Source organism: Gouania willdenowi, chromosome 17 (genome assembly GCF_900634775.1).
Source record: "Gouania willdenowi chromosome 17, fGouWil2.1, whole genome shotgun sequence".
NCBI lineage: Eukaryota > Metazoa > Chordata > Actinopteri > Blenniiformes > Gobiesocidae > Gouania > Gouania willdenowi.
The window spans coordinates 9601317-9626337 of record NC_041060.1 but is presented as its reverse complement, the minus strand read 5'-3'; the positions used below and the strand labels follow the sequence as shown (position 1 = coordinate 9626337).

Here is a 25021-nt window from a genome sequence, read left to right as displayed (position 1 = left end):
AAGATTACAACATACTCCATCTATTTGTTTTTTTCAGCCTTTTACATGTTCTGTTCAGCACTCACGCAGCTATTCTAGCAGATATGATCTAAAGTTAATAAGCGAGAGTCGGTGGCTGTCCCAAAGTTTGTTTTATGTTGAACACTTTTTTTGCTTTAGACTGGAGCCCAAAGTACAAAGCTTCATGGAAACAGCTGCTGAGCTGTCATATTGGGTCAGTCAACTGTATGTCACCTGGAGCAATTGTGGGCAAACAACAAAAAAATTATTTATTTATTTTTCATGTAATTTTTTCCGCGTGGCAACACAATCTCCTTATATTTTCTGTGCTGTTGGAAACTATTATGTTTTCGTGCTGCTTGACATAAAAAGATTTTTTTATTTGTTTTATTACAATGGTTCAAAGTGTCAATATTGGAAAAATGTGGTTAAATTGACAAAATTAAGCATGATAGAAGGTGAAAAGAGGTTAAAAGTGAAAATAATGGGTCAACATATGTGACATTTGTTGGGAAAATGAGTGGAAAGGGTTTATAAGTGCATGTAAATGTCTTAAAAGTGGAAAAATATGCAAAAAGGGCATTACAATTTGATGGAGAAGTGGCAGAAATGGGATTAATGTAGCATAAAAGTATGAAAATATGGCCAGAAAAAGTGATGAAAATGGGTTAAAACATGGTGAGTTGGTGTAGTTGCAGAAAAAGGGTAAAAATGGGCTCAAATTGTTCAAAAAATATTCTTGAAAGCATCTGACAACCCCCTCTGTGTCTCGCGACCCCAAGGTTGAGAACCCCTGATTTAGAGAATGTTACCCAAACTATTTAATGCCAGTGATTCAAAGTCTTCAGCTACCAGTTTTTAGTTCCTATATTTATATATATATATATATATATATATATATATATTCACCACTGCTATTGTTGTAACTTTGTAGATTGGACTTTTAATGTTCTTTTTCTTCTTCAAACCTAATCATGCATTCAATAACTTTATTGCTTTTCAAACCTTTATTTGATTTTCTTTGCCTTTCAAAACAGATGTTAATGTATATTGTTTTCATTCCGGCAATAACGTAAAAAAAAAGTTAAAAAATAGTGGTTAAATTTTCCATACATCAATGACGCCACATGAGCCAAATCAACTAGCAGCCATAAGTGAGTCTTGGAGAAAACGAGGTGAAATATTGTCCCACCAATAAGGTGTAAAACAATAATGCATTTTTTTTTCCTGCTGTATGAGAATTAGGGTGTAAGTGTTTCTAGTTGATGTGCTTTCTTCACTTACTGTACTTGTAGTTTTTCTCTGCTTGGTTTAAAGCAGTCAAGCTTTACACTGCTTCTTGTGTTTTTTCTTCTCTGCTGAATTCCCAGACATAGTCCCAAAGTGGTGAAGGCAGCCTCTCAAGTCCTGAACAGCATGTGGCAGTACAGAGACTTACGCAGCCTCTACAAAAAGGTATGAACTTCAAGGTGTAGTCACTGAAAGTGTCCGTCAGGTTTTTTTTTTTTTCCTTTTTTAAAAGCACTTTTTAAAAACGCTGATAGAAGAGTACGACGAGGAACTCACTGTCTCATCTTTTTTCTAATCCCCAGGATGGATATTCCCAATACCATTTTGTCGGCTCCTCATCCACGATAGAACGGGACCGACAGCGACCTTACTCCTCCTCTCGCACCCCGTCCATCTCTCCCGTACGGACCTCACCCAATAATCGATCAGGTGAGGAAACCCCCCCCACCCCACCTCACCTCACCCACCCTTGTCTTTCCCTGCATCATCCATCACTCTTCCCACCAGAGGAGCCCAAACACACAAACATCAGTCAAACAAAGCACAAGTCTTCTTCAGCCTTCACACCAGACTGACTACAGACAAATTACTCGGCTGTCAGGGTAAACCCTTCAGCCATGCTTCTTAAAAAGTTTCCCATCTTTCTCCTGTTGGAGTTGGTTTGACTAATATGAGTGCTCCAAGGCTGCAGTGTTTTCCTGTTTGTTTGTGTTTTTGCTGAGCTCCTTTCACTTTTTACTGTACTACTTTGGCCACGTTTACATGAGAGCTTTAATTCCCCTTTAATTCAGAATAAAAGTTAACTCCTCTTTAAACTGACCTTGTAAACACCTAATTGCAACGTAAAACGGTCATTCCGAATTATATTGTATACCAGGGGTGTCAAACTCATTTTAGTTCAAGGGTCAAATATGAAGTAGTTTGATCTTAAGTGGGCCACAGATTTTAGGCGCCAAAACGAGCAATTTCCACGTTAATGTCACCAAGTTTGCACTTTACACACCGTAAAAATTGTACATAAAGGCAATAAGTTACAGATATTAGTCCCTGCTGGATTTTCTTTTAAATTTAATTGATTTTGTGGCCATTTTTTATTCAATTGGGTGAAATTATGTGAAATAATTTCAGGAAAATTTAGTTCTTTGAAATATTTCAGATTTAAAATGACTGCAGTCATGTGATTAAAGTAAAGGGAAATTGGGATCCTTTAAATATTGTTTAAATTTGTGTATTTAGATATCTGAGATATCTACAGCTGAATTATTTGGTCATTTAGACAATAATTTACATTTTTCCTGTCTTTCTAACTTTACGAATTGGATGGTCTTGAGTTTGACACGTGTTGTATACGTTTAATTCCACTTCAAATGAATTCCAGTTGTTCTGCGCATGCTCGTCCTGTCGCAATGACGCACTGGTGACGGCATAATCCAAGATGGCCGCCCAGTCATAATAAAAGTGAAAGTAGTACTTATGTGGTCATTTATGTTGCATTCGAAAAGAAAAGGTTTGTTTTGTGTTTGTTTTGTGTCCAATCAGCAACCTTCCCAACCCCCAAACCTAAAGCGGAATTATGTAATTTGGAATAATGAATTCCGAATTGAAAAACATCATGTAATGTAGTTTCATATAGTTTTCTCAAACACAGTTTCTTTCACAGAAGCTGTAAATATAACTTGTTTTAATGAACAAGTTATATTTAGAAACTGTCAGCAAAGTAGTGAAAACAGTTTTCTCTTTTAGCTTTTCTTTTATTGCCTAGAAACAAGGTCTTTTGTAAATATTACATTTTGGCTGTCAGTGTGCCGATACAAAACTGGGAGTGTTTGGGTCTTTGATCACTTCTGTTTTATGTAGCACAAGGGAGACAAAAAGACAGATGCACTCAAGCAAACAGGCAGTTATAGTCATTAGTGTCACTGTGACAGACAGCTGACTCGTGTCGTAAAGGATGAAAAAATATGGCAATGGATTAAAAGTCAAGTTCCTCCATAATGGCTAACCGGATTGAATTTATTGTCTTTGCAATGGCTGCCCTTCCATCTTTTAATGCTTGGACGATTTAACATATTCAACATATTCAGAGTTAAGATTTGTATATTTTAACTCCGCTCAACAGTAGAATTCGAAGATCCAAGTATGTAGATGTCGGAAGGCCCCTTGTGGAAATATGAAGGTTTGAGTTACACAACGGACCACACACACACATGGTCACAGTTACAGCTGCTCAAGACGACATAGTTTAGCTCTCCTAAATCAATAAAGTTGAAACCCTGAATTGCCCTGAATCACAATGAAATGCACCATACAAATACATTTGTTTTGCCTTGGCTTGCCTAATGATCAGAACGAAGATCATTTGGTTGTAAAAAAGGTGTCAAATGGCAAAATTGCTTCTCAAAAGTTTGTTTTGGTCTCCACTGTAAAGCCTCTCTTATTGGCATTTCCAGGAAAGTTTTGCACATTGCATTATGGGATGTGGAGTGTTTAAGTGTTTTGACTTCATTCTTACTGTTGTTTCTTGTGTTTCTTCTCCAGACACTGTTTTTGTTCTAGTTTGTTCCAGGTATTCCCCCTGATACCACCTCACTCTGCAAGACATTACATTTTGGCCAGATTCAGATCTTTCCTTTTAAGCCCCAAAACAAACATTCACCATTATTTTGCCACAATTTTCAGTCAGTGAAAACACCAGAAATGGGAAGTCACTTTAGCAGAGATTTTGGGGTAAACATAAGAAATCACGGTAAGAACCAAGTGAAAACACTTTTATTCATTAGTGGTAGTTAACCAGCCCAATTTCCAGTTTTGATTCGATTCTAATTATTGAAGTTTTGATTCGATTACAAACTGATTTTCCATTATTAACAATTATCGATTCAATTTTTGGTTATAGCTAATTATTGGTATTCCATTTCATTAATATTACTGAATATTTTGAGTAGCACCTCATGATGCCTTCAATATTGTAGCTGAAATATCCAAATTACAGATTTTTTTTGTTATCTGGTTATTACAAAAAAATTGAAAAATGTAATAATCGATTATTTGGAAATTTAAGACAACTCATAAAAGTCAATAGTAAAATCGTGATTAATCAGTATTGATTTTTTTTTTAACCACACCTACTATGCATCTCTATACTGAACTCCACATCCCACAATGCGATGTACGAAGTGTTTACAGTGGTGATAAAAACTAATTTTCGAGTGACAATTTCAACCTTTTACATGTTTTTTTTTTTTTCTTTCTCAAGCAAATGATGTTTGATTTATTGATCTATGAAGCCTACACTGTGGGGCGGATTCACTAAGATCTGAAATAAAGGGTGGTAAACCAGTTGCGCCCCTAAATCCTTTGGTGATGCAGTTTCCTCACTTGCTGTGAGGAATTCACTAAGATTGCAGCAATGATTAGTGCACGTGCAGAAGTGGTGGAGACAGCCCTCTTTAAATGAGCATTTTGCTTGTTCAATCATGAGTGCACAGAAGCACACAATGACATTTGAGGAAGTTAAATTGGAGACAGATGGACTTCTGTCTTCTGCACAAACATTTAATAATGTAGAAAACTAAATAAGCAAATAAAAATGTTTAAAAAAAAAAAAAAAAACTGCAACTTTAAAACCTAATGATATTTTTCCCCCTAATTTAATGTGGCTGCTCTGTCAGGTCCTGTAGCTTTGCTCTGATCAGTCCATGAAAAAGAGGCAGATTTGGACAGAAACGTCCTATTGATCTGTTGACACCATTGATCTGAGTTAATGCAGCAACACGGTCTGTCAATCAGTCGATCAGCACCATTTGAAGCTGATTCACTGACCATCATCCAGCAGGTCTGAGCTCCTGAGTAGAGCTGTGTCACCACACTCTCATATGTGAACATTGTGCCATCACTGCATAAAATACGCATCTGATCAGCTGATTCTGGCCTGATGCTCCTTCCATCAACGTGACACCAGAGTTGTCAAAACATCAGTGGAGTGGAGCGGTGCGTCCACAGCGACATTTATGCAGCTCCGCGAACAGCAGCGACACCAGACTCCACACACGCCCCGCCGCGGGTGTGCAGCTTTTTCTCTCCTTCACACACACTTTACTCACACTTTATTTTCTCATTTAGTGGCTGTTAATATTGACTATTGTTTTATTTTAATTATTTTCTTATACTAGAAAGATTAACTGCAGCCCATATTTTACATCTCCACTGTGTTTTGTGTCAACATTTACTGCAGCAGATCTCTGCGTGTGTGTTTGCACCTGCTTGTCAGTCGCACTATTTTTCGGTGCTAAAACAATCGCCGCAAACAGTTCCAGATTTCATGAATTGCATTGCGCCCACTGCATTAATTTATTTGCATTTCCTCCTCCCATTTTTATGAGATCCGCCTACTTTACATCTTCATCAGAGAGAAACGCGCTAAATGGATTGAGGACTCATTCTGATTCACTGAAGATGCCCAGTCCTGATTTCCTGGAGTTTATACTCCTTATTAGCGCGTGGAGTGACATTTACACACGTTTTAATACCCCTAAACCTTTAGTGAATCCACCCCTATGTCCTTGTCTCATTTATAAAAGTAGTCTCAAACAATTTTAGGTGTTTGATGAAATAACTTGTTATGGGGCGTGCATCGGTAGTCAGACAGTAAGAAACAAAAGAGCTGAAAGTGTCACTTTGTTTTGTCTGCTCCCTCCTTTATAATCTCCACCTTGTTTATTGATCAAAGCTTGATGGATTGAATGTTAAAGATATTCCCTGTGTATAAGTGCCATGTGCTTTTGTGCAGCAAGTGCTCCGGCCTCCCCCAGGGAGATGATGGCGCTGAAGGAGAGAAAAGCAGACTATGAATTGACTGGTAATGCCGGTTACCATGGTAACAAGGGTGAGCACACATCCCGGAAGGACGCGATGGCGGGTACGAAATTCACGTCTGACACTGAAATACTTGGAAAACAAATGCATGTAGCAGGTGTCATTTCATGGGATCCAGCCAACGTTTCCCAATGTGTGACAGTCATGACAATTACCTTACATTTAAAGCTGTGGCTTTGGGTTTGCCCGTTTTTCCTTTGTGTCTGCACAAAGATATGCAAGCCTCACACTCAATGTTTTATGATAGCCAGAGATGTTGTTATTCTATAGCAAAAGTGTTTTTTATTGTTTGCACTTAAGCATTTGTATAAATAAAGCATTTACCACAACCGTTTATAATACGAGCTCATCCTTACTGTGTCTACAGGTCAAATCTCTGGTGGGTCTTCAACACTACTCAGAGGAGCGTATGTGTCCCCGACTGATGACCTAAAGTACAACCAGGTATGATTAATGAGTGTTTCATTGCAGTATTTACTGTATGAACAAAGAGAGATAAAAGACATTTGCACAAGCAGAAACAAATGATCAACTTTTTGCAACAAGTTTTTACAAAAGCTCAACTTTATTTTTCCAGCCATAATCATCAACTACTAAATAGCTTACCATTTAAACAAAATGTAAAGTAACCTGTTTTTCTAGAATAAACTCCTACTATTAAACTAATATAAGAAGTAAACCTGCACAGAACTAAAAAAAGAAAATTGAATTTCTTGGGCTTGATGTAATGTGATTTAAAAAGTAGGAACAACTAGTTTAAACTGGCAAAAATAAGCATTAAATATGGTGAAAAGAGGGTAAGTGACATATGGGTCAGCATATGCGACATTAGGTGGGAAAAGCAACCGGCACTCTAATTTTGTAAGGTCCCCCGAATCCAAAAACATAAATGATAGAAAAATACACAAAACACCATCAAAATACACAAAATGGCAACATAAATACCCAGAAATGACTCCAAAAACTTAATTGGATAATAAAGATGCACAAAACTACTTGCAAAGCTCCTAAAACACACTGAATGACTCTAAAAAGCACAAACGACATTAATAAAAAAAACACAAATCAACAAGGAACACACACACACGAGAAAAAAAAATATATAAAACGACGACAAAAACAGACAAACCCCATAGTTGCTCCAATTATTAATGCTCATGAGTCTTTAATCTAAATGCTGAAATGAATCAGATACAATTACATTTTTGCTGCCCGAGAGTTATCGCAGTTGCCCAACTTTGCTTTAGGGCGTTCATCAGAAAAAAGGACATTGCAAAACTATTAATCTGTTTTTACAGCTTAGTTTTCTGTATCTTTCTACAATACTGTGTGATCTGTTTGGACAATGAACCAGAACAAGTGGTGAGGAACACATTGGAAACACAAGTTATTGTAGTGTGTGATCTTTTGCTTCAATTTTGCATATAATTGTCATTGGCTTGTGGACAATGAAGAAGAATCATTAGCAGATGTAAATGTAATCAGTCTATTATCATGTCTAGACATAATCTGTATACAACGCACATTTGAATCGCACTTGTGAATTGGGCGTGTGTTTATTATGAAACCATCATCGAAGGAAAAAGGGTTAGAGCACATGTGTGAAATTCAAGACCCGGGAGCCAAATCTGTTCCTTTGGAGCTTCCAATTCGACCCCAGGAGAAAGTTAAATGGGCAGAGAAAACAAGAATCGTTGTGTAAATAAAACTCAACAGTATTTGCACAGTTGAAAAAACTCAAAATTCTTACAAAATCCTTCAATTTTTTTTCAAAATATGACATATTTGCCTTAATTAAACAGAAATCGGTCACAAAATCTTGGAAATTTAAGGTGAAGATTGTGTTGGAACTGATGTCTATCACTTATTTCTTGGATATTGCCATTTTCTCACATATTTTATATTTTATTTATACGTAAAAGTGCAAACTAGGGCATAATAAAGTTGAAATAACTCATTTTCCAGCCTAAAATTTGTGGCCCACCTGAGATGAAACTGCTCCATATTTGGCCCCTGAACTAAAATGAGTTTGACACCCCTGGGTTAGAGCAATCAAAGCTTAAGGACCATTAGTAATGAGTGTAAAATCTTTTTTGCAGATCTCTTCCCAAGGACTGCCGTCAGAGCCTTATCCACCTTTCCAAAACCCTCCTCCCATCGACAACGGGAATTACGAAGATCAGGCCTTCTACGAAAACCAGGTCCACGCGGGAGGGCGCCCCCCACAGGGTGATTTAAACATGCACCTTCAGGGCCTTAAGTCCACCGGCAACTATGTGGACTTCTACTCTGCCTCAAGGCCGTACAGTGAGCTCAACTACGAGACCAACCACTATCCGGCCTCTCCGGACTCCTGGGTCTGAGAGGAGATTGGGTTGTCGGAGGAAGAGGAGGGGATGGATAAAAGGAGTGAGACAAGGGTTAGTAGAAGAGGAGTGTGAGAAATAAGAAGCAGAATGTGTCCCTCCCTCCCTCCTCCTCCTCCCTTGTAGTTCCTGTGTAGCACCGTAGATAGCAGCAGAGCGGTCAGCGACTCCTTCTGGGACATCTGAGAGGAACCATGAGGACCGGGAGCAAACAGAGGAGCGGACCACGCATGTGCATGCACACCAACAACTGAACTGACACAAACTGTTTCATTCTGTGTTTAGTTTGTGATCAACAACCGGTGGAGAAGCAGACAACAGGACCTCCCGCTCTCACTGGCCTCCGGATAAAGAACTTTAAGAAACTATCGAGAGAGGAAACGAGGAAAAAAACGATGAAGAGGAAAAAGCTGGGTGGCAAAAGTTGGGAACGACTTTGATGGACGACGAAAGAGGAAAGGGGATCTGCAACGTGAAGGGAACGTGTCAATGAAAGCTGTAATTAATTGTGGCGTAAACGTGGCTTTTTAGTAACATGAAGCACAAGATGCAGAGCTGTGGGACACGTACAGTAGGACATCCGTCACACAAACCTTTTGTTCCTCTGCGACTTCCGCGTGGTGTAATCCTCCTCCAGGCGACGAATGCTTCTGAACTTTGTCATTTGTAAAATTCTCTTTTTTTTTTCTTCTTTTCTCTTGGGTTTTATTTGTGTTTCTACTTTTTTAAAATTCTGGTTGTATAGTCTTTGATGTACATTTACGGGGATGCATTGTGTACTTGTACATTGCACTATTTTCTGTGTCATGTCAGGCCTTTCACCATTGGCTAAGCATCACTTACCTGCTACTTTCACAAAGCCCCCACCCCCCTCCGTCGCTGAAAACACACAATAACTACACCAGGACTCTAAAAATCTCATATCACTGATGTATTGTGTTGTTGTGTCACTGGATTTTAAATTTGCTGCACTTTGTTCACTGCCCTACAGATAGTATAGTGTACACCTGCCAGAACAAAACAAAAAAAAAAGAGATGTCGGAACAGTTTCAAGCAAGTTTTAGTATTTGAGCGACTGTCTTTTCACATTAACGCCACAGAAAGGGTTTTTTTAACCACCCTTCCTTTGAGTGACATGTGCTAATTGTGTATATAACTGTGCCAAACTGGAGTTTCTATACCCTATCATCGAAGGTGTATCGAAGGGTCCAAGTTGAGCCGATTTCAGTGGAACTTACTCGCTCGTTCTTACAATCCCAATTTGTAAATGCTTTGGTTTTTCTAGAAACATCTTTTACTGGGATAAAAACCTGAACTGCTTCATCAAGAAAAAAAAAACAAAGGAAACACCCAGCAGGAGGAGGGACTGTGACCAGGTATAAAGCCTCACTTTCTCCACAGCTGTACAAAATTCTGTTGATTTCTGTGCTGTAAAATAATCAATGTCAAAGAGGGGGAAAAAACAACCTGAGAGACGATTGGCAGTTTTAACTTCATGGTAGACAAAAACTGTTAATAGAGTATGGATATATATTATATAAATATAAATATATACTTTTTATGTGCAGATGTGGATGTCACTTATAGCAGCAACAATATGAGTGGAAAACTTGTTTTGAGGAAAAAACTAAAAAAAAAGAAGAAGAAAAAAAAAAAAAACAGCTACCGTACATGTCGGAATTATGTTCACCATCTTTTCTGGTCAACACACTAAAAGTTGTCGACTTTGTGTAAGTAATGTTGCTATGTGGCGTAGAGTAGACCAGGGCGCAGGGATCCATGTTGTCACTGAAGCTGTTTTAAAAGGTGCTACATCTGTGAAAAGTATTTTCAACATGTCTGCTCACATAAAAACAACCCCCACCCAGGGGTGGACTGGGACAAAAATCCAGCCCTGGCATTTCCTGTCCAAACCAGCCCAATACGTTATCAGCGACACCATGTAGAAGCCTTTATTAAGTCAGTGATGCTCAACATGTGGCTCTTATTGTCTTAAATTTAATTATTCCCCCAGAAAACCTTAAAAGGGGAGACTTTTAAACCCATTTTTACCTATTTCCTTTGGTCATTTTGCAACTTCCTTTGCTACACTTTTTTTCAGATTTTAGCTAATTTTAGCAAATATCTCTTTTTTTCCTATTTTTTTTTTTATCATTTTGGCCAGTTCTTTTTGACACTTTTGTCCATTTTTGAAGTTATTTTTGACACTTTTATCCATTTTTTGTCCTTTATTTATTTCTTGGCTACTTTTCATCCAAGTAGGCTATACATAGCACTTGTTTCCTTTTTTCCCCTTCATTTTACCTCTTTTTGTTCCACATGTTGCCCTTTTTCACTATTGTTTGCCACATTTTGTCCATTTCTGCTACCCTTCGTTATTACATACCAACTGGTTCCTCTTTATTTGCCCATTTTTCTGAAACTCTTGACTGCTTTTGGCCCATTTTACACTTTTTTTCACTTTACACTTTTTTCTTACCATGTTTTTGTTGCTTTTGGACCATTTTTGGCCACCTGTTACCATGTCTGTTTCCACTCACTCGTAAAAAAAAAAAAAAAAAATGTAGCGGACTGGACCGGCCCTCTCCGGGTCGACGTCCCTGGTATGCTGGTTGGCCAGTCCACCCTTGCCCCTACACCATCCCCCTCCCTTGGTACACACACTTCCTTCTGCTGCACTGGTAACAAGAGACTATGGAGGCCTGAGTTCACGTGCATGAACCCACAGACACAAATAACCATCCTCCACCTCATCAATTGGTCTGACTATGATGAAACTTGCACCCACTGGTGCTTATTGGTCTGATATTTTGTTCATACTATTTCTTTACTTTTTTTTTTTTTTTTTTTTTACTGAGGGATGGTTAATTTGTCAATGCCGACGACTGACCCTGGTTTCCCCTACTCACCGCTGTTTAGATCCTAGAGGTCATCAAAAACCGACTCATGACACGCCAACAATCATACACACACAACACTGGATGAAAATCGAGGTGCACTGTATTTGTTTGTATGCATCTGGAAACTGACAACGTTCTGTACGTCCTTGTGATCATTAGGCAGAAGAAAAAAACCTGACTATAGGACCTGTATGGAGATAGAAATCGTCAGTGACCGTTTTTGTTGCTAGACCAAATGTGTTTTCAAAAGAGAATTGTGATTCTTTCTATTGCCTCAAACAGATTGCAAATGCTCCAAAAATATAAATGAACCATCAAAGAGCTTCTGATTGTGGGTGTTTTGTTTGTTCCACTGTCAGAAACACTGATCATCGAATGCGTGGTCTCTGCCGCATATACCACAGCCCGTTGAGTCCCTACTTTTCAGACAGTTTTTGCATGCCTTGAGGTCAGAACGATTCAAACACTTATTCACATTGAAGTAAACATGTCATTGTAAGAAAAAGTGCATAATTTAGGGTTGGTACAACGATGAAGTATTTTTGTTTCATGGATCATGTCTCCAGAATGTGCATCTTGTCTCCAATTTAACACAACACAAAAGAAATCTCAGTGTTGGAAACTTTACAACAGAGAATTGATCTTTTGGTGCTGAGTTTGCCTGTCCTCCCCTGAGTATGCATTGCATTTTCTCTCATAGTCATAAAGAAATTATTCACATCTGAGTTTCTATAGTGTAACGCTACTGGCGACGATAACTAAAATTTTTTAACTGTAGCTGTATTTCATCCAAAAGTTGTCATTGATACCATTTCTGGTGTTTTCACGGTTTGAAACAATGGCGGATTTGTTAATATTTTGGCTTTCCACGGAAACACCCAAATACAACCAAAATTTAAGGTCTCGTGGGGTGACGTCTTAATACAGGGAACACCATAAACAAAGCAGAACAAAATTGGCGTCAAGCGAATCACTGTCTTCCTTGTTTGGCAAAGAAACACAAGAAATCACAGTAAAAATGAATTAAAAACATTTTGAAATGTTTCCACTTTGATGCCATCTTCACGTTGTTCTACAAGACACCAAATCCCACAGTGCAATGGGCAAAACTTTTCCGAAGTTAATGTCACATGACCATTTGTCAACATTGTTTTTGAGATAGTAAAAAAATCTTGCGAGCAGTAATTTCAACCTTCGACATTTGTAATTCAAACGGCTCTATCGAGGTTTTCTGTTCCGGATGTAAAGACATCTTTCATTTTGACTCCCTTGTTCATCTGTCTGGCTCTGTTGATCTTCTGGTGCTTTTTCACCTACAGTTCAGAGCCTAGGGGTGGGAGTTTGATCCCCCCCACTTGTTCCCCATTTGCTGGTCCTCTGATAGCCAGCAGCATGACTTCCTGGACCTTTGTTCTCTTCTATTTCCTGTTCCAAGAATCATTGTCTTCACCTATATATCAACTGCCTTTCATAATGCTGTGTGTGTGTGACTAAGTTACACATTTACCAAGTCTAGTTCCTAAATAATGATTCTACACATGCATTCAGGTGTACAGAATCTAACAGGCTGCACTGAAAGATGGACAGACCTTTAAAAAAAACTGACTTTCAGGTGAACTTATGGCCACCCTAGTCAGTAACAGTGACTAAATGACCCATCCATCCCGTCTACTGCCGCAGTCTATCACCAGGGTCACAATATGTTGGACTCTCTCCTAGCTTAACTGCTAGTCCATAACGGACAAAGGGGAAAAACACACTTCAGATTAGTTTGTAGGTCGTAGCTTTTTATCATTGCTTGGATATTTTCAACCTTCATTTCACCAAGTAATCTAAAGATATGTGAGGACCAGGTCTTTTTTTTATTTTTAGAAACCTAGCCTGACCAAAGCGTCAAACACACTCACAACCACGGCTCACATTTCAGATTCTTGTTGAACATAGCTGCTAGCTTAATATTTTATTTAGCTTGTTCTTGGACCTCATAATGATATAGTTTTTCCTTTTCTGAAAAGTCGTTGACCTTTCTGAACCATCATATGGTCATTGAGTTGTTGGACTATTGTGATAGAACAAACAATTGCCAGCTATATAACTTTTTGTTGACAGTAGGTTGGATTCATTTAAGATTTAAATGTGAAGACCAAAACAAAAAACAGCATTACAAAGATCACCAGTCAACTTGGCTTATAGCCTCTAAAAAGAGACTAAATACAGATGTAGCAAACTATTTCATGTTACATGAGGTACCACAGATTACACTAAGGTTTTTTAAAAGGGAATAAAGCGCGCTCTAGTGGTTATTAGGATACCTACACTCTTGGTCATAATGGCAGCCATTTTATTCTCAGAGGCTTTTTCTGCATGACTCTGTGCAGATGAATCTGAGGATAGAGGTCCTCTAGGGTCATATCTTATTAGATTTTCCTCTGGCTGCATTACAGAGAACGACAGCAAAAGCAGCTCGAGAAAGTTGCTGATAATGAAATATCCAAAAAATTGTTTAAAATTTGATTTTTCGGATGGATTTGAAACTTTTCAATTGTAATAATTTTCTGTGCATATAAATGTCTATTTTTCATACTGGTCAGAAGACAAAGTTGTTGAGTTTTTCCATTTAAGTGGCTATTATATGAGCTGCCATGCTGGATTCCCTCTTGATCCTGAACATGACCGTATTCCAGGAAAACACCTTATTTTAAGTTACAAAGCCTAAAGCGTTTCAATGTTGTTTACAATGTTTTAAGCTAAAGGTGGGCTCAGAATGTCTCACACGAAAACCAAAGCTATATGACGTATTGTATGAGATTGTGACATTAACAAAACATGAGTTCAATACTTTGTTTCTTAACACTTTAAATCCCAGAGAACACATATTATATATATTAAGGAAAGTAATTCATTTTAGGGTACATCACTGTCGCATCACATGACATTTTTTGGGCACGGCCAATTAATTGAGATGAAAAAACACTAAAATCACTTGATTCCAAGAATTCCAAGAAAAAAAACATACTTTGTTTAAAAAACTGCATTATAGATATTCTTATTTTTTCTATTATAAAATTGTTGAACTGTTGAAAACCCCTATACGTCTTTGGCCCGTATGCAATTTAATTCACTTTTGCAGGTTGCACTTCTGTACTGAACCAACTTTTCCATATCAGGGTTTCACATTTTTCAGAAAGTGCAGCAGCCACTCTGTAGTTATGACATGCACTTGTGAGAAGGACTAACTGCATTAAGGGAATAGTGTGTAGTTGATTTGGATAGAAAACTGAAAGCACTCAGATCAGTTTGTTAGAAAATGCTTTAGCCTAGTGTCAATTTTTGTTGGCTTCAGTAGCAAACTCAATTTCTTTGATGTACATGGAAAATTGGATGAGACATTGATAGCACATTTTTTTTTTTTTCATTTCAGAATTTTAGGCTCAGTTTAACTTCCACATGGCCTTTTAAATATAGGCAATCAACTTGTAATACGCCAATTATTGATATTAGAATACCTCCATTTGCTAATATTTCTGTATCATTAAAAATAAATGCAGAAGTAGAGGTCAGACTCTCACTGAAAGTAACTGATAGTTGTTTCCTGACAGAAGACAATCTCATTATTTTGAAGGTGACTAAGTCACAGTGTGGCTCTAAGCTGTTTATTTTTGGCTTTTCTTCTCCGAGTCTTTCCAAAGCCTTTCCAAAGCCTGTGTGAGCTGGCTCTTTATCTCAGCTGTCTCAATGCTGCCCTGAAACTCCGCCCCTTCTGGAAACCATGACGAACTCTTTTGTAGTTTGAATTTCGTAGTGTTTCACTTTGAAGATTTGCTGCAGCGACAAAACCAACAACTATCATCCATCCCTTTTCTGACCCGCTTGTTCCTGTTTTTCAGCGTCGCGGGCCGACAACTACCAAGTGGATGTTGTATTTTGTGCTTAGCATTTGACTTTTTGTTGTTCTTTCGCCAAATTTCCCCATGCTGGATCATTATTTGTGTGTTGTTGCACCAACAATACTTAGCTACAGGTTGTTGTTTTTGTGTGTGGTGTGTACATTGAAGAAAGATTTAATAATCTTCTTTTTTTTTATTACAGATTCAAGAACTTTCTCATCGCTTTTGAGTTGCAAACATTTTTCACCAGCAGCTCCAGGGCACTTTGTCTAAACTGCACTCACACCAATGATACCAGCCTGAGTTTATCTGCCATCTGTCATAAAAAGGATTAATAGTACACAATAAAAGCTAGCAACAGGCTAAAATCTAATATGCCGATATCCTCACAGGAATCACTGAGGCTGTATATGAGTACAATCCGCAACATTTGAGATCCGTCTTCTGCACCGCAAAAAGTGTACTCGATAAGATTAAAGATCTTAAATTTAAGGCAATACTGTGCATGCTCTCTTTTTTTTTCTTCTTTTTTGCCTGATTACAAGTGCCTTTTACCATGTAGTTCAAGATATTTTTGCTTGTTTTAAAAAATCCTGGTAAGACTTGATTTAAGTAAAATCAGGTACATATTACTCAAAAAGAGCAAAAATGTACAGAACAGGAGAATTTGGGATTACCAAGACATTTTAAAACAAGTAAAAAAGATCTTGAAGTAAGTAAAATACTCTCCTACAAAACGGGTAAGAAGAAATATCTTATCTGGCAAAACCGAGAAGCATTAATTGCCTTTATTTATTCATCTTGTTGAGCTTTCCCTTTTTGCGTTGTGTATTTCCCACCTTGCATACAAACAATAAAAGTAATTAAGAAATAAATATGATCAAGGCCATTATTCCAAACAGGTTGGCAGTCTTACGTTCAAATATTCATGAAAAAAAACTAATTTGATGTAGTCCAGTTTGCTCCTCCATCTTACCTCCTCCTTATCAGAGGAAGCAATCGCTTCCTCTCCTCGTCTTGCTTTCTCTCTATTCTCTTCATTTTGTAATCCCACTTGGGGATCTGCAGTTGGTTCCGATCTTTACATCGTTTGAGTTGTTCTGGTATAAAACTTGGAGCCGGGGCTTTGCAAAGCCTCACTTTAGGCACAATAAGCCCTGGCCGTACGCTGCTTCTTCTCATCATGTTCAGTGGCAGCAGGCTGGCTCGTCTTATAGCCACTGTGGACGCAGAGGCCATGTCGCTGAGCAGCTGAGGCTGCAGACTAGCCCTGCGATCCCTTGTTTTCGGAATCAGGAGAACTCGTGAGTTCTGGAAGAGTCTCTTGTAGTTATTCAGTCTGTCTGGTCCCAAGAGCTTCAGCTCAGCCACTCGTTGTCTCCGAAGAATTTCCTGAACCGCGGCTCGACGCTTCCCAATGCACGGCGGGCTGCCGGGGGATACCGTTCTACAAGCTGTGGCAATCAAAGGACTGGTGATAGCTGTAGTGACCCGGACCATGTGTTCTAGAACGCCATCGTCCGTTGGATTTATTTTGTTGTTGAGATAAAACCGATAATGGCAGCAGGACAAAAGGTTGATCAAACGCCTCCAGCAGGTCCTTGGTTCTTGGGCTTGGGACACCAGCTCCTGAAGGAGATCAGAGAATGTGGGTAAAATAATTTCCCCACTGAACCTGCACAGAGTCTACACCTAAAGATGGTGTGCTGTAAAGTAACGTATTATACGATTGGTATCTAGGAAGATTCATTTTGTCTTCTTTTTGAATACTATGTTAAGTTGAGGTTTCATTTTCGGAGTGAAACTTCAAAGGAAGCATCATAGGCGTTCAGCAGAACTCCTCTAACGAAGACTGGCAGTTGACAGTCAACATGTCAGGAGAAATAAACTTCCTTAAAAACCTTGTCTGAATAAATGAAACCTTAACTTAACATACAATTAGGATCTAATAGTACAGAACCTAGAAATACTAAAATATAAGAAAAAAGTTATTCTTGAGTTGAAAGAATGGTCAAACCTCTAGCATTGGCCACTCCAGAGAGAAAGAGTCACAGAATTGCTCAGCACAGGGCCTGGATATCAGCTGGTCTATCATACAGGCGGTGTCGTATCGACCCGTGAACAAAGCCCACTCCCTGGGAGTCATTTTCCGTCCATAGTCCTTTGCCTGAATATCACCTCCTAGAAACGTAAACCCACACAGGCACAAGACAGGAGTGTAAAAAGTGTTAATAATGGCAGAAAACCAACCATGAATATGTTTTTGATTTAGACTCAAGAATGAACTTTAGAACAGGAGCGTCATGGGTTTGTGGCCCCTCCTAACTCCAACAGTCCAAAAAGTATGCATGTTTAACTGTTGTAGCAGTTTTAATGAATGAGATGGAGTCAAGCTTTAGGGTTGCTGGTCAGATGCGGACACAGGGTTTATAATGTCAAAGGGTTTGGGGCAAACGTAGGATTAAGAGGTTAACCAGCTTTCAGTGAATCAGTCTGCTGTTCAGTGATCTCCCTGCTATCTATACTGCTGATATTGGTAGTCAAAACATGGCTGAGCCTCCTCACAGTGACCTTAATGTGTGCCATCAGTGTGCGATGGTATCTGGCCTGCTTAGGGCAGTCTGACCAGAACCGACCAGGAGAGAGTTCTGTAATTACATATCAACAACTGTTCTAAAATAACAAACTGTATCATTTGTAAAATCTTTTGATTTCTTTGACATTTGTTTGACTTTTTTATGGAAATCTTAACAAGCAACATCTCCAAGGTGGTAATATTTTCACAGGGGCTTATTAGTTTGTTTGTCTTTTAGCATGATTACGTCAAAAGTACTGAATGAGTTTTGACAAGATTTTAACTAGAGATATACCTCATGATTTGAAAAATGTAATTATATTTTGGAGGGGATCTGGATCAATACACTGATTCTGGATCGGTTTCAAAAATCGAACGATTCCACGTCTCTTTCAGTTTGCGAAATTTAAAAAATGAATATCTCGGTTCGTAATTTACCAATCTTAATAAAATTTGACTGAGTTATGTCAGGTTGGTTCCTCAATTACCTCAACAAAGTTTCATCCGGATTTCACATTTCATTGCAATTTTTCGAAAAAATGGGGGTACCCATTTATTTTGACCGTTTTCAATGGGGATAGAAATTTCTTACAAGCCTGAGCAGCTGTGGCTACAATGTAACTTACCACCACCAGTATGACTGATGGGGATGAATAATGGTTTCTGTTAAACACTTTGAGTGTCATGAAAAGTATATCGAAGCCATCATAATTATCATTATTACTATTAATGATCATGGTACCATGATCAGGATTACTGATCCAAACAACTAATAATATCTGTTAGACAAAATTTGGAGTTTGTTGGTTTGCGATCTGTGAACGCTCTTGTTGTAGGTTATTTTCAGGTGATATTTGTTTATGTTACACAGCCCAGTCTCACGGGAATTGAGAAACGGTCACGAAAAAGGACAGTGATATCAATTTTTTTATGTAATTTTTTGATTTTCTTGTATTTTTCATTTTGCAGGGAACCATTTTTTCCATGCCCCTTGACACGTAATATCTGTATGGCATGAAGTTGTATCAAAAATGCGGAAATCGTACTGGCACACGCGAAAACAGAAACATTAATTTTTGTGACAGTGTCACGTTTACCTGTGAGATTGTGTTGTCACCCCACACTACCGGGTACAAAGCTGAAAGAAGGTCGTTGGTCGTTACCTGCTAGCATTAGCGCTCTGACACACTCGGCCCGGCCTTGCATGGCAGCTTTCATCAAAGCTGTAAAACCGTGACAGTTTCTTCTCTCTATATCCAAACCTGGGAAGTAGTTCAGCAGGTAGTTAGAGATCATGGAATGACCTGCAGAAAGAGAAAGAAAGCAAGTTTATCCTCTGACACAGCCTTTTCTATTTGTGACGTATGAGAAATTAAACAATTTAATTATAGGTGATGTGGGAAGCATGATGGATTGCAAAAAGGAAAGTAACCCCTGACACCTGAACTCTAGCTGGACACATTCTGTTGTAAAGCATTGTGGACTCATATATTCTTGTCATCTATTGTACTCCCACACCAAGGCTGTTGTGCAGTATTTTTGCACAGATCGATACTGTTTTTAATGAAGCAGAAAATGAAGAGCAGCCTGCTGCTATTCATCAAAGGCCAAAGGGAGCCATTCATCATCGTTAGCAGACGTTGGACACATGTACCTGCAGTGCTATGAAATTACTTATTTTCTTATGCTGGTGAATGAGTGAAGAGCCGACAACACCAAAAATATGGCACAGGTTTTAACGTGGACTCAATATACATCTTTCATTTTGCTACAGGGAACTTTTTTTATTATTATTAGTGAGAATGCAAGAGGCATCCTCACTAATAATAGTCCATCGGCCGTTAACTCCTCCTGCGCCTATTGTCCGATTTTGACAAATAAGCTATCAAAATGTTCAGAAATTTCTCGAGATTTACGCGTGTACCTTTATAATTTGTAAACTTTTTGAGTTATTAATTTTTTTGTGAAACTGCAAATAAATGCGAGGTTATTGCTAATGCTAGGCTAATGTTAAAGCTAGCCTATGCTCCGGAAATGCTAGGTTAGTGCTATTGCTCGGCTAATGCTAGGTTAATGCTAATGCTAGGTGAGTGCTATTGCTTGGTTAATGCTAATGCTAGGTTAGTGTTAATGCTAACACTAGTCTAATGCTAATGTTAGGCTGAAGCTAGTTCATTTTGTGCTAATGCTAGTTACTGCTAAGCTAATATAGTGCAACGCGGGCTAGCACCTGCATCCTTGTGTATTTTTTTTTCAGGAAATGCAAATATTCTATTTTATTATTGAATCTAAAAGTTTACTCAAGGACTCTAAGAATCTAGGAAATAAAACATTGTGAACCAACTTAAAAGCCACCAGCAAATGAGAAAAACATGGGAAATGACAGTCTCAACTGATTTATACATCACTGTATATGGATTACACATCAAAATCAAATGGATATACAACTCATTATTCCTATAAGACAAAATAAGAAAAACTAGCTAACACAATATTCACAGATAAGTACCAAAACTTGCATAACAAAGTTCACCAAAAAGTTCTTAGTGGTGATTTGCACACCTATCTAATCCACCAAGTTAGTGTGGAAGAAAAAGCAAATAAATATTTTAAAAAGAAATTCAGTGTGACATACATCTGTTTGCAATTTGTTCCAAGCAGCCAGACACAAAGTTGCTCCATGTAGCACGAAAAAAAAGTGATAAAACCATGCCGCCACGCACAAAAAACTACGGCACGTTATTTTTGTGATATTTTCACGATCCTCGTGACACTGGGCTGAACCTGAGACGTGTTTACCTGCTTGTGCTGCAGTAATGAGAGCCGTGTTTCCCTCGTTGTCTTGCCAGTTAACATCTAGATATGGACAATGAGAGAGGGCCATGACCACATCCACGTAGCCATAGTAACACGCCACCATGAGGCACGACTGAAAGATAGAAAGTGGAGAACATGGGAGTCGTATTCTTCTTAATGAGTGAATAATTTCAGAAACCTCAGTCTGTAATATTGAGGCTTTCTCTGTGGGCAGGCAGTTGAATTTTATATTTTTCTTATTTTTTTTTTTTGTTGCTGTAATATCTTTTTGAGATCATTTTGAATACCTGCTTACCTCGATCAGTTAGACCAGATAAAAGCACAGTAGCGGATTCAAGCTAACTCAGAGTGAAAGCACGGACAAGTCACCAGTTTATTATAGATACGCAAATGTTTACTGTGAGCCAATACATCCTAAAATAGTTTTATTATTATTGAATAACTCAACTAGGAAGTGTTGTAAAGATCATCATTAAAATGTTCATGTTTAGGGGAGTAGAGTTAGAATGTGTGCAATTTTGGTTAGATATTGTATAAAGGTATGATGATTTTTCTTTTATTGATTATCGGAATATTTATTATTATTTAAAAAAAAAAAAAAAAAAAAAAAGATTTCCGCTGCATATTTTCTATAAACCCATGTTTGATCAATGTACTGTGACTAAAGGAGAAACACACTGGAGAAGAGAGAAGAGCTGGACAAAGTGGCCAGGGAGAAGGAAGTCTGGGCTTCCCTGCTGAGGATGCGCTCTCCGCGACCCCGACTACAGGTAAGCGGGAGAAGATGGATGGATAAATGAGAAAAAGGTTTTAAAACATTGATTAGAGAACTATTGATAAATTAATGTTAAAATGAGAAATAATCAAACTAAATGAAATTAAATCTACAGTCATTTTAAAATGAGTCTAATTCCCAAAACAATGTGATTTTGTGAATTTTGTTTCACTGATTTTTTTTTTTTTTTTTTTTTTTTTTTTTGGACACATTGGATGTTTTGTGTTAACATTAGTGGTTTCAATATAAATAATTTCCTATTGTTTCTTGAGGAGATAAACTTTCAAACTTAACTAATGTTCAGCTCTGGCTAACATGTACCATGTGGCACCAAAGGTTGATACTTTCCAATGACTCCAAGCCAATCCCTGCTGTGTTCGTTCCAGATCTCTTACCCATGGTGTTAAGGTCAATAACTTAGTGAGCCCTTTAAAAGCTGAGCTGTTCCTTGACATCGTCCCATGTCCACTTTATTCTCCATCTGTTACTGGAGGCTTAGAGGACTGCTCCAAAACCCCCTGATTTTAAACAAGGGGCTTCTGCTTGTGGGAAGGAATTCAACAATCTGATCTTGTGTCCCTTTGTCATTACACTTTTAATAGTTTTTTGGGTTTTTTTTGTTTGTATGTCACTGCTGAGAATGAATTTTGTATATGTGTAGATTATACGTGATCATTTAAAAAAATTTTAGAATACATGCTCAAAGTTGTAAAATAATAAGTTAAGGGTTGGACTTTTCAAATTACTGAATATTTCACAAATTTACATACAACATAATCTTGTGTGGCCTCACAAGGTAAATGCGCAATTTGTTTTCTCAATCGAATGCCTTAATTGTGTTCGTTGACTTGTCATCCTGCATTTGATACCATGAGCTAAAATTAAAAAAAAAGACATTTGCCAAAAGTTTGAAACAATTTAACGGACAACTGTCAAATAACTAAGGCTCGATTGCTTCGCAAAAAGGGTGAAAAGCAGAAAATTGAGAACAAAAACACATACTCGTCTATTCCTGTCAGTTTCTCTCACTTCCTCCTCGGTCACACCCTGCCTGATCATAATTTTGGTGATGATGGTGTTGTTGTTCCAGCAGGCCTTGAAGAAAGAGATTCGCTCAGGGCTTTCGGGGCTTGGCGGGCGGTAAAGGTCACGAATAACTATACTGGCGGGTGGATAAAAAGAATCATCGGAGGCGATGCTCCGTGTGTCGGATCGGTCGGGCAGAGCATCAAAGTCCAACTCCTCAAACTCTTGGTAGATATCGTCCTCATCTTCCCAATAGTTTCTGGTGTAATCAGCTTCAGATTCCTCGTCATTTTCATCTTCTGAGACCTCCCACTCATCCCCATCTTCATCAGGCTTAGTGATGGACATGATGGGTGGATCCATGACTTTTGTTTTGGTTCTGAACTCAATGTGCCCACCGCCCTGGGCAACCCCATTCTCCTGAACCTTTGAACCTTCAGCTTTTCCTTCCTTTAACACCATTTAAATTCCACCTTGCCTCCATATAATTCTAAATCCTAGAGCAATGGATCCACGCTGAAAGTATTTTCAGTTCAGGTCATCCTTTTGTCACCAGCTTCCTTCATTCTGCATGCTCGCTAGATGGATGAATCCTATAACAGGCTCTTAACCCATTAAGTCTCATTTAGTAGTTTGACCAAACTCCAGGTTCAATAGAGGTCACAGAGAAACCAAGTGGACACCAAAGTGCTGTAATTGGTTCATTATTGCCGAAAGAGACATGAAAGCTGAGATCCCAACCAATTCCATTAGAATACTAAATGTTCTGATGCCATTGCTTTGAATGGTAGAGACCGAAAAGAAAGTGTCGAAAGTTTCCATGTTGAAATACCAAAATATCCACTGCCTTCGAAGCCCTTTGCCTTGTCCACGTGCCTCCATGCACAGACTCCAACTTCACCATCCAACACATTGTGCAAAAGAATCCAACGCGTCAATCTACGTCCTAAACTCCCGATCTCCAACTCGTCCTCCAGCTGTCCTGCTGTGAAAACCAGAGCACTGAGAAATAAATCTGGGGTTTTCCCTCTAACAGAACAATCAAGGTTTCTTTGATGATGTCCAACAAGGAGATGAGAGGCGGTCTGCTTGTACTCGTAGTGCTGCATGATAATCCTTTTAGGCTTTCTCCCTCTAGCTTTAGTCACTTTGTTCCTGTCCTCAGCGACTCCAGAGCTAAAATGTTTGTTAGATAGAAGAAACATAATAACTCATGTAAATATATATATATATAAAGTGAGCACTGTATTGTGTCCATGTACTTTCTGGAAATGTGTAGAATTTTAAGAATGTGGATAATAGATATAATTGTAAATATATATATAAATAGAAAAAAGTAAGAGCATTAGCGACACACAACAAATGAAAGGAAACTAGTAATCTTAAATGGACTTTTGTTAGAATTAGCAGCACATGGTTCCCCTTTGTTATCCTCATTAGTGAATTACTGTCATTAGTCAAGTTGGCCCCGCCCCCTCTGCTGCTGCCATGGTAAATTGGATTTCATCCTCGTGTGACTTCATAATGCACATAGACTAACAGAGACTGTGATCACCATGATTCAATTCAGTGATCAAATGATGAATAAAGAACCTCAAGTGCAACGTGCAGCTTGAAGGTTTTTTTTATCGGATTGTTTTAGCAGTTACAAGCAGAGTCTTTAAACTGTTACTCATATAATTTAATATAATATAATACTAATAAAAGATTGTCTCAGTCTGAACATTGAAGAACAGTCATGTGTAGACAGGACCATCTATAAGGGGGAATAAAAGGGAGACATTTATGGGGCCCATCCATAAAGTCAGCAAAATGATGGTGCATTGTTAATTATTTGTGCCATAGTCATCTTAAGATTCAAATCCTTGTTTTTTTCAGAAATAAAATTGGTTAAATGTGACCAAAAATGGTGAAAAAGGTGGTGAAATTGTTTTTTAAAAAACCTAGAAATTGGTTAAAAGTTGCAAATTAGAGTGGTCAAAAATAGGCAGAAAAAGTGGTAAAAAGGGTTTTACGGTGTAACTATTAGCTTAAAAGTAGAAACATATAGTTTAAACTAGCAAATAATGGGCATAAAGTGTGAATGTGGTTAAATTGGCAAAAATTAGCATGAAATATGATTAAAAGATGTTAAAAGTGACAATAATGGGTCAACATATGCAACATTAGGTGGGAATAGTGGTGGAAAGGTTTTATAAGTGCCGAAAATGTCTTGAACGTGGAAAAATATGTAAATTGAAATTTGATGGAGAAATGGCACAAATGGGAGTATTGTAGCAAACATTAATTAACAGGAGCAAAAATATGGCAAGAAAAAGTGATGGAAAATAGGTTAAAATATGGCAAGTTTGGTGTAGTTGCAGAACAAAAATAAAAAAAATAAGCAAAAATGGGCCCAAATTGTTAAAAAAAAAAAAAATTCTTAGTTTCTTAAAGGTATCTGGCGACGCCCCTCCCAGTGTTTTGCGACCCCAAGGTTGAGAACCCCTGCTCTATGGGATGATGTCCTC

General features: G+C 38.2%; 2 protein-coding genes across 10 annotated transcripts in view; one reads left to right on the top strand and one right to left on the bottom strand.

The window, feature by feature from the left end:
* The window catches only part of ctnnd2b (catenin (cadherin-associated protein), delta 2b), a 202819-nt gene extending 192673 nt beyond the window's left edge, over nucleotides 1-10146 (top strand). For 5 of the 9 annotated variants that reach the window (XM_028472673.1, XM_028472671.1, XM_028472674.1 and 2 more), the window contains 5 exons: nucleotides 1362-1455; nucleotides 1593-1719; nucleotides 6080-6208; nucleotides 6533-6609; nucleotides 8265-10146. In XM_028472673.1, the coding sequence (XP_028328474.1) occupies nucleotides 1362-1455; nucleotides 1593-1719; nucleotides 6080-6208; nucleotides 6533-6609; nucleotides 8265-8528 (691 nt within the window). In that variant the 3' untranslated portion in view covers nucleotides 8529-10146. The remainder of the gene's footprint in view (nucleotides 1-1361; nucleotides 1456-1592; nucleotides 1720-6079; nucleotides 6209-6532; nucleotides 6610-8264) is intronic. The other 4 variants (XM_028472678.1, XM_028472677.1, XM_028472675.1 and 1 more) reach the window with 1 other exon arrangement.
* A 6144-nt stretch (nucleotides 10147-16290) lies between these two features.
* ankrd33bb (ankyrin repeat domain 33Bb) lies at nucleotides 16291-22978 on the bottom strand. Its single transcript, XM_028473391.1, has 5 exons — nucleotides 22488-22978; nucleotides 20693-20822; nucleotides 19057-19197; nucleotides 17336-17499; nucleotides 16291-16947 (listed from the first exon to the last, which is right to left on the bottom strand). Exons 1-5 carry the CDS (start codon nucleotides 22971-22973, stop codon nucleotides 16291-16293), a joined length of 1578 nt encoding a protein of 525 aa, XP_028329192.1. The 5' UTR covers nucleotides 22974-22978.
* Nucleotides 22979-25021: the final 2043 nt, after the last annotated feature.

Excerpts from the sequence above, each read along its gene's own strand:
- ankrd33bb (XM_028473391.1), bottom strand. The coding sequence starts at position 22,973 with ATGGTGTTAAAGGAAGGAAAAGCTGAAGGTTCAAAGGTTCAGGAGAAT. Across the intron at positions 19,198-20,692 it reads CATTACTGCAGCACAAGCAG|GTCATTCCATGATCTCTAAC; the intron begins GTAAACACGTCT and ends CTCTTTCTGCAG. Across the intron at positions 16,948-17,335 it reads TGGAGTGGCCAATGCTAGAG|GAGCTGGTGTCCCAAGCCCA; the intron begins GTTTGACCATTC and ends GATCTCCTTCAG.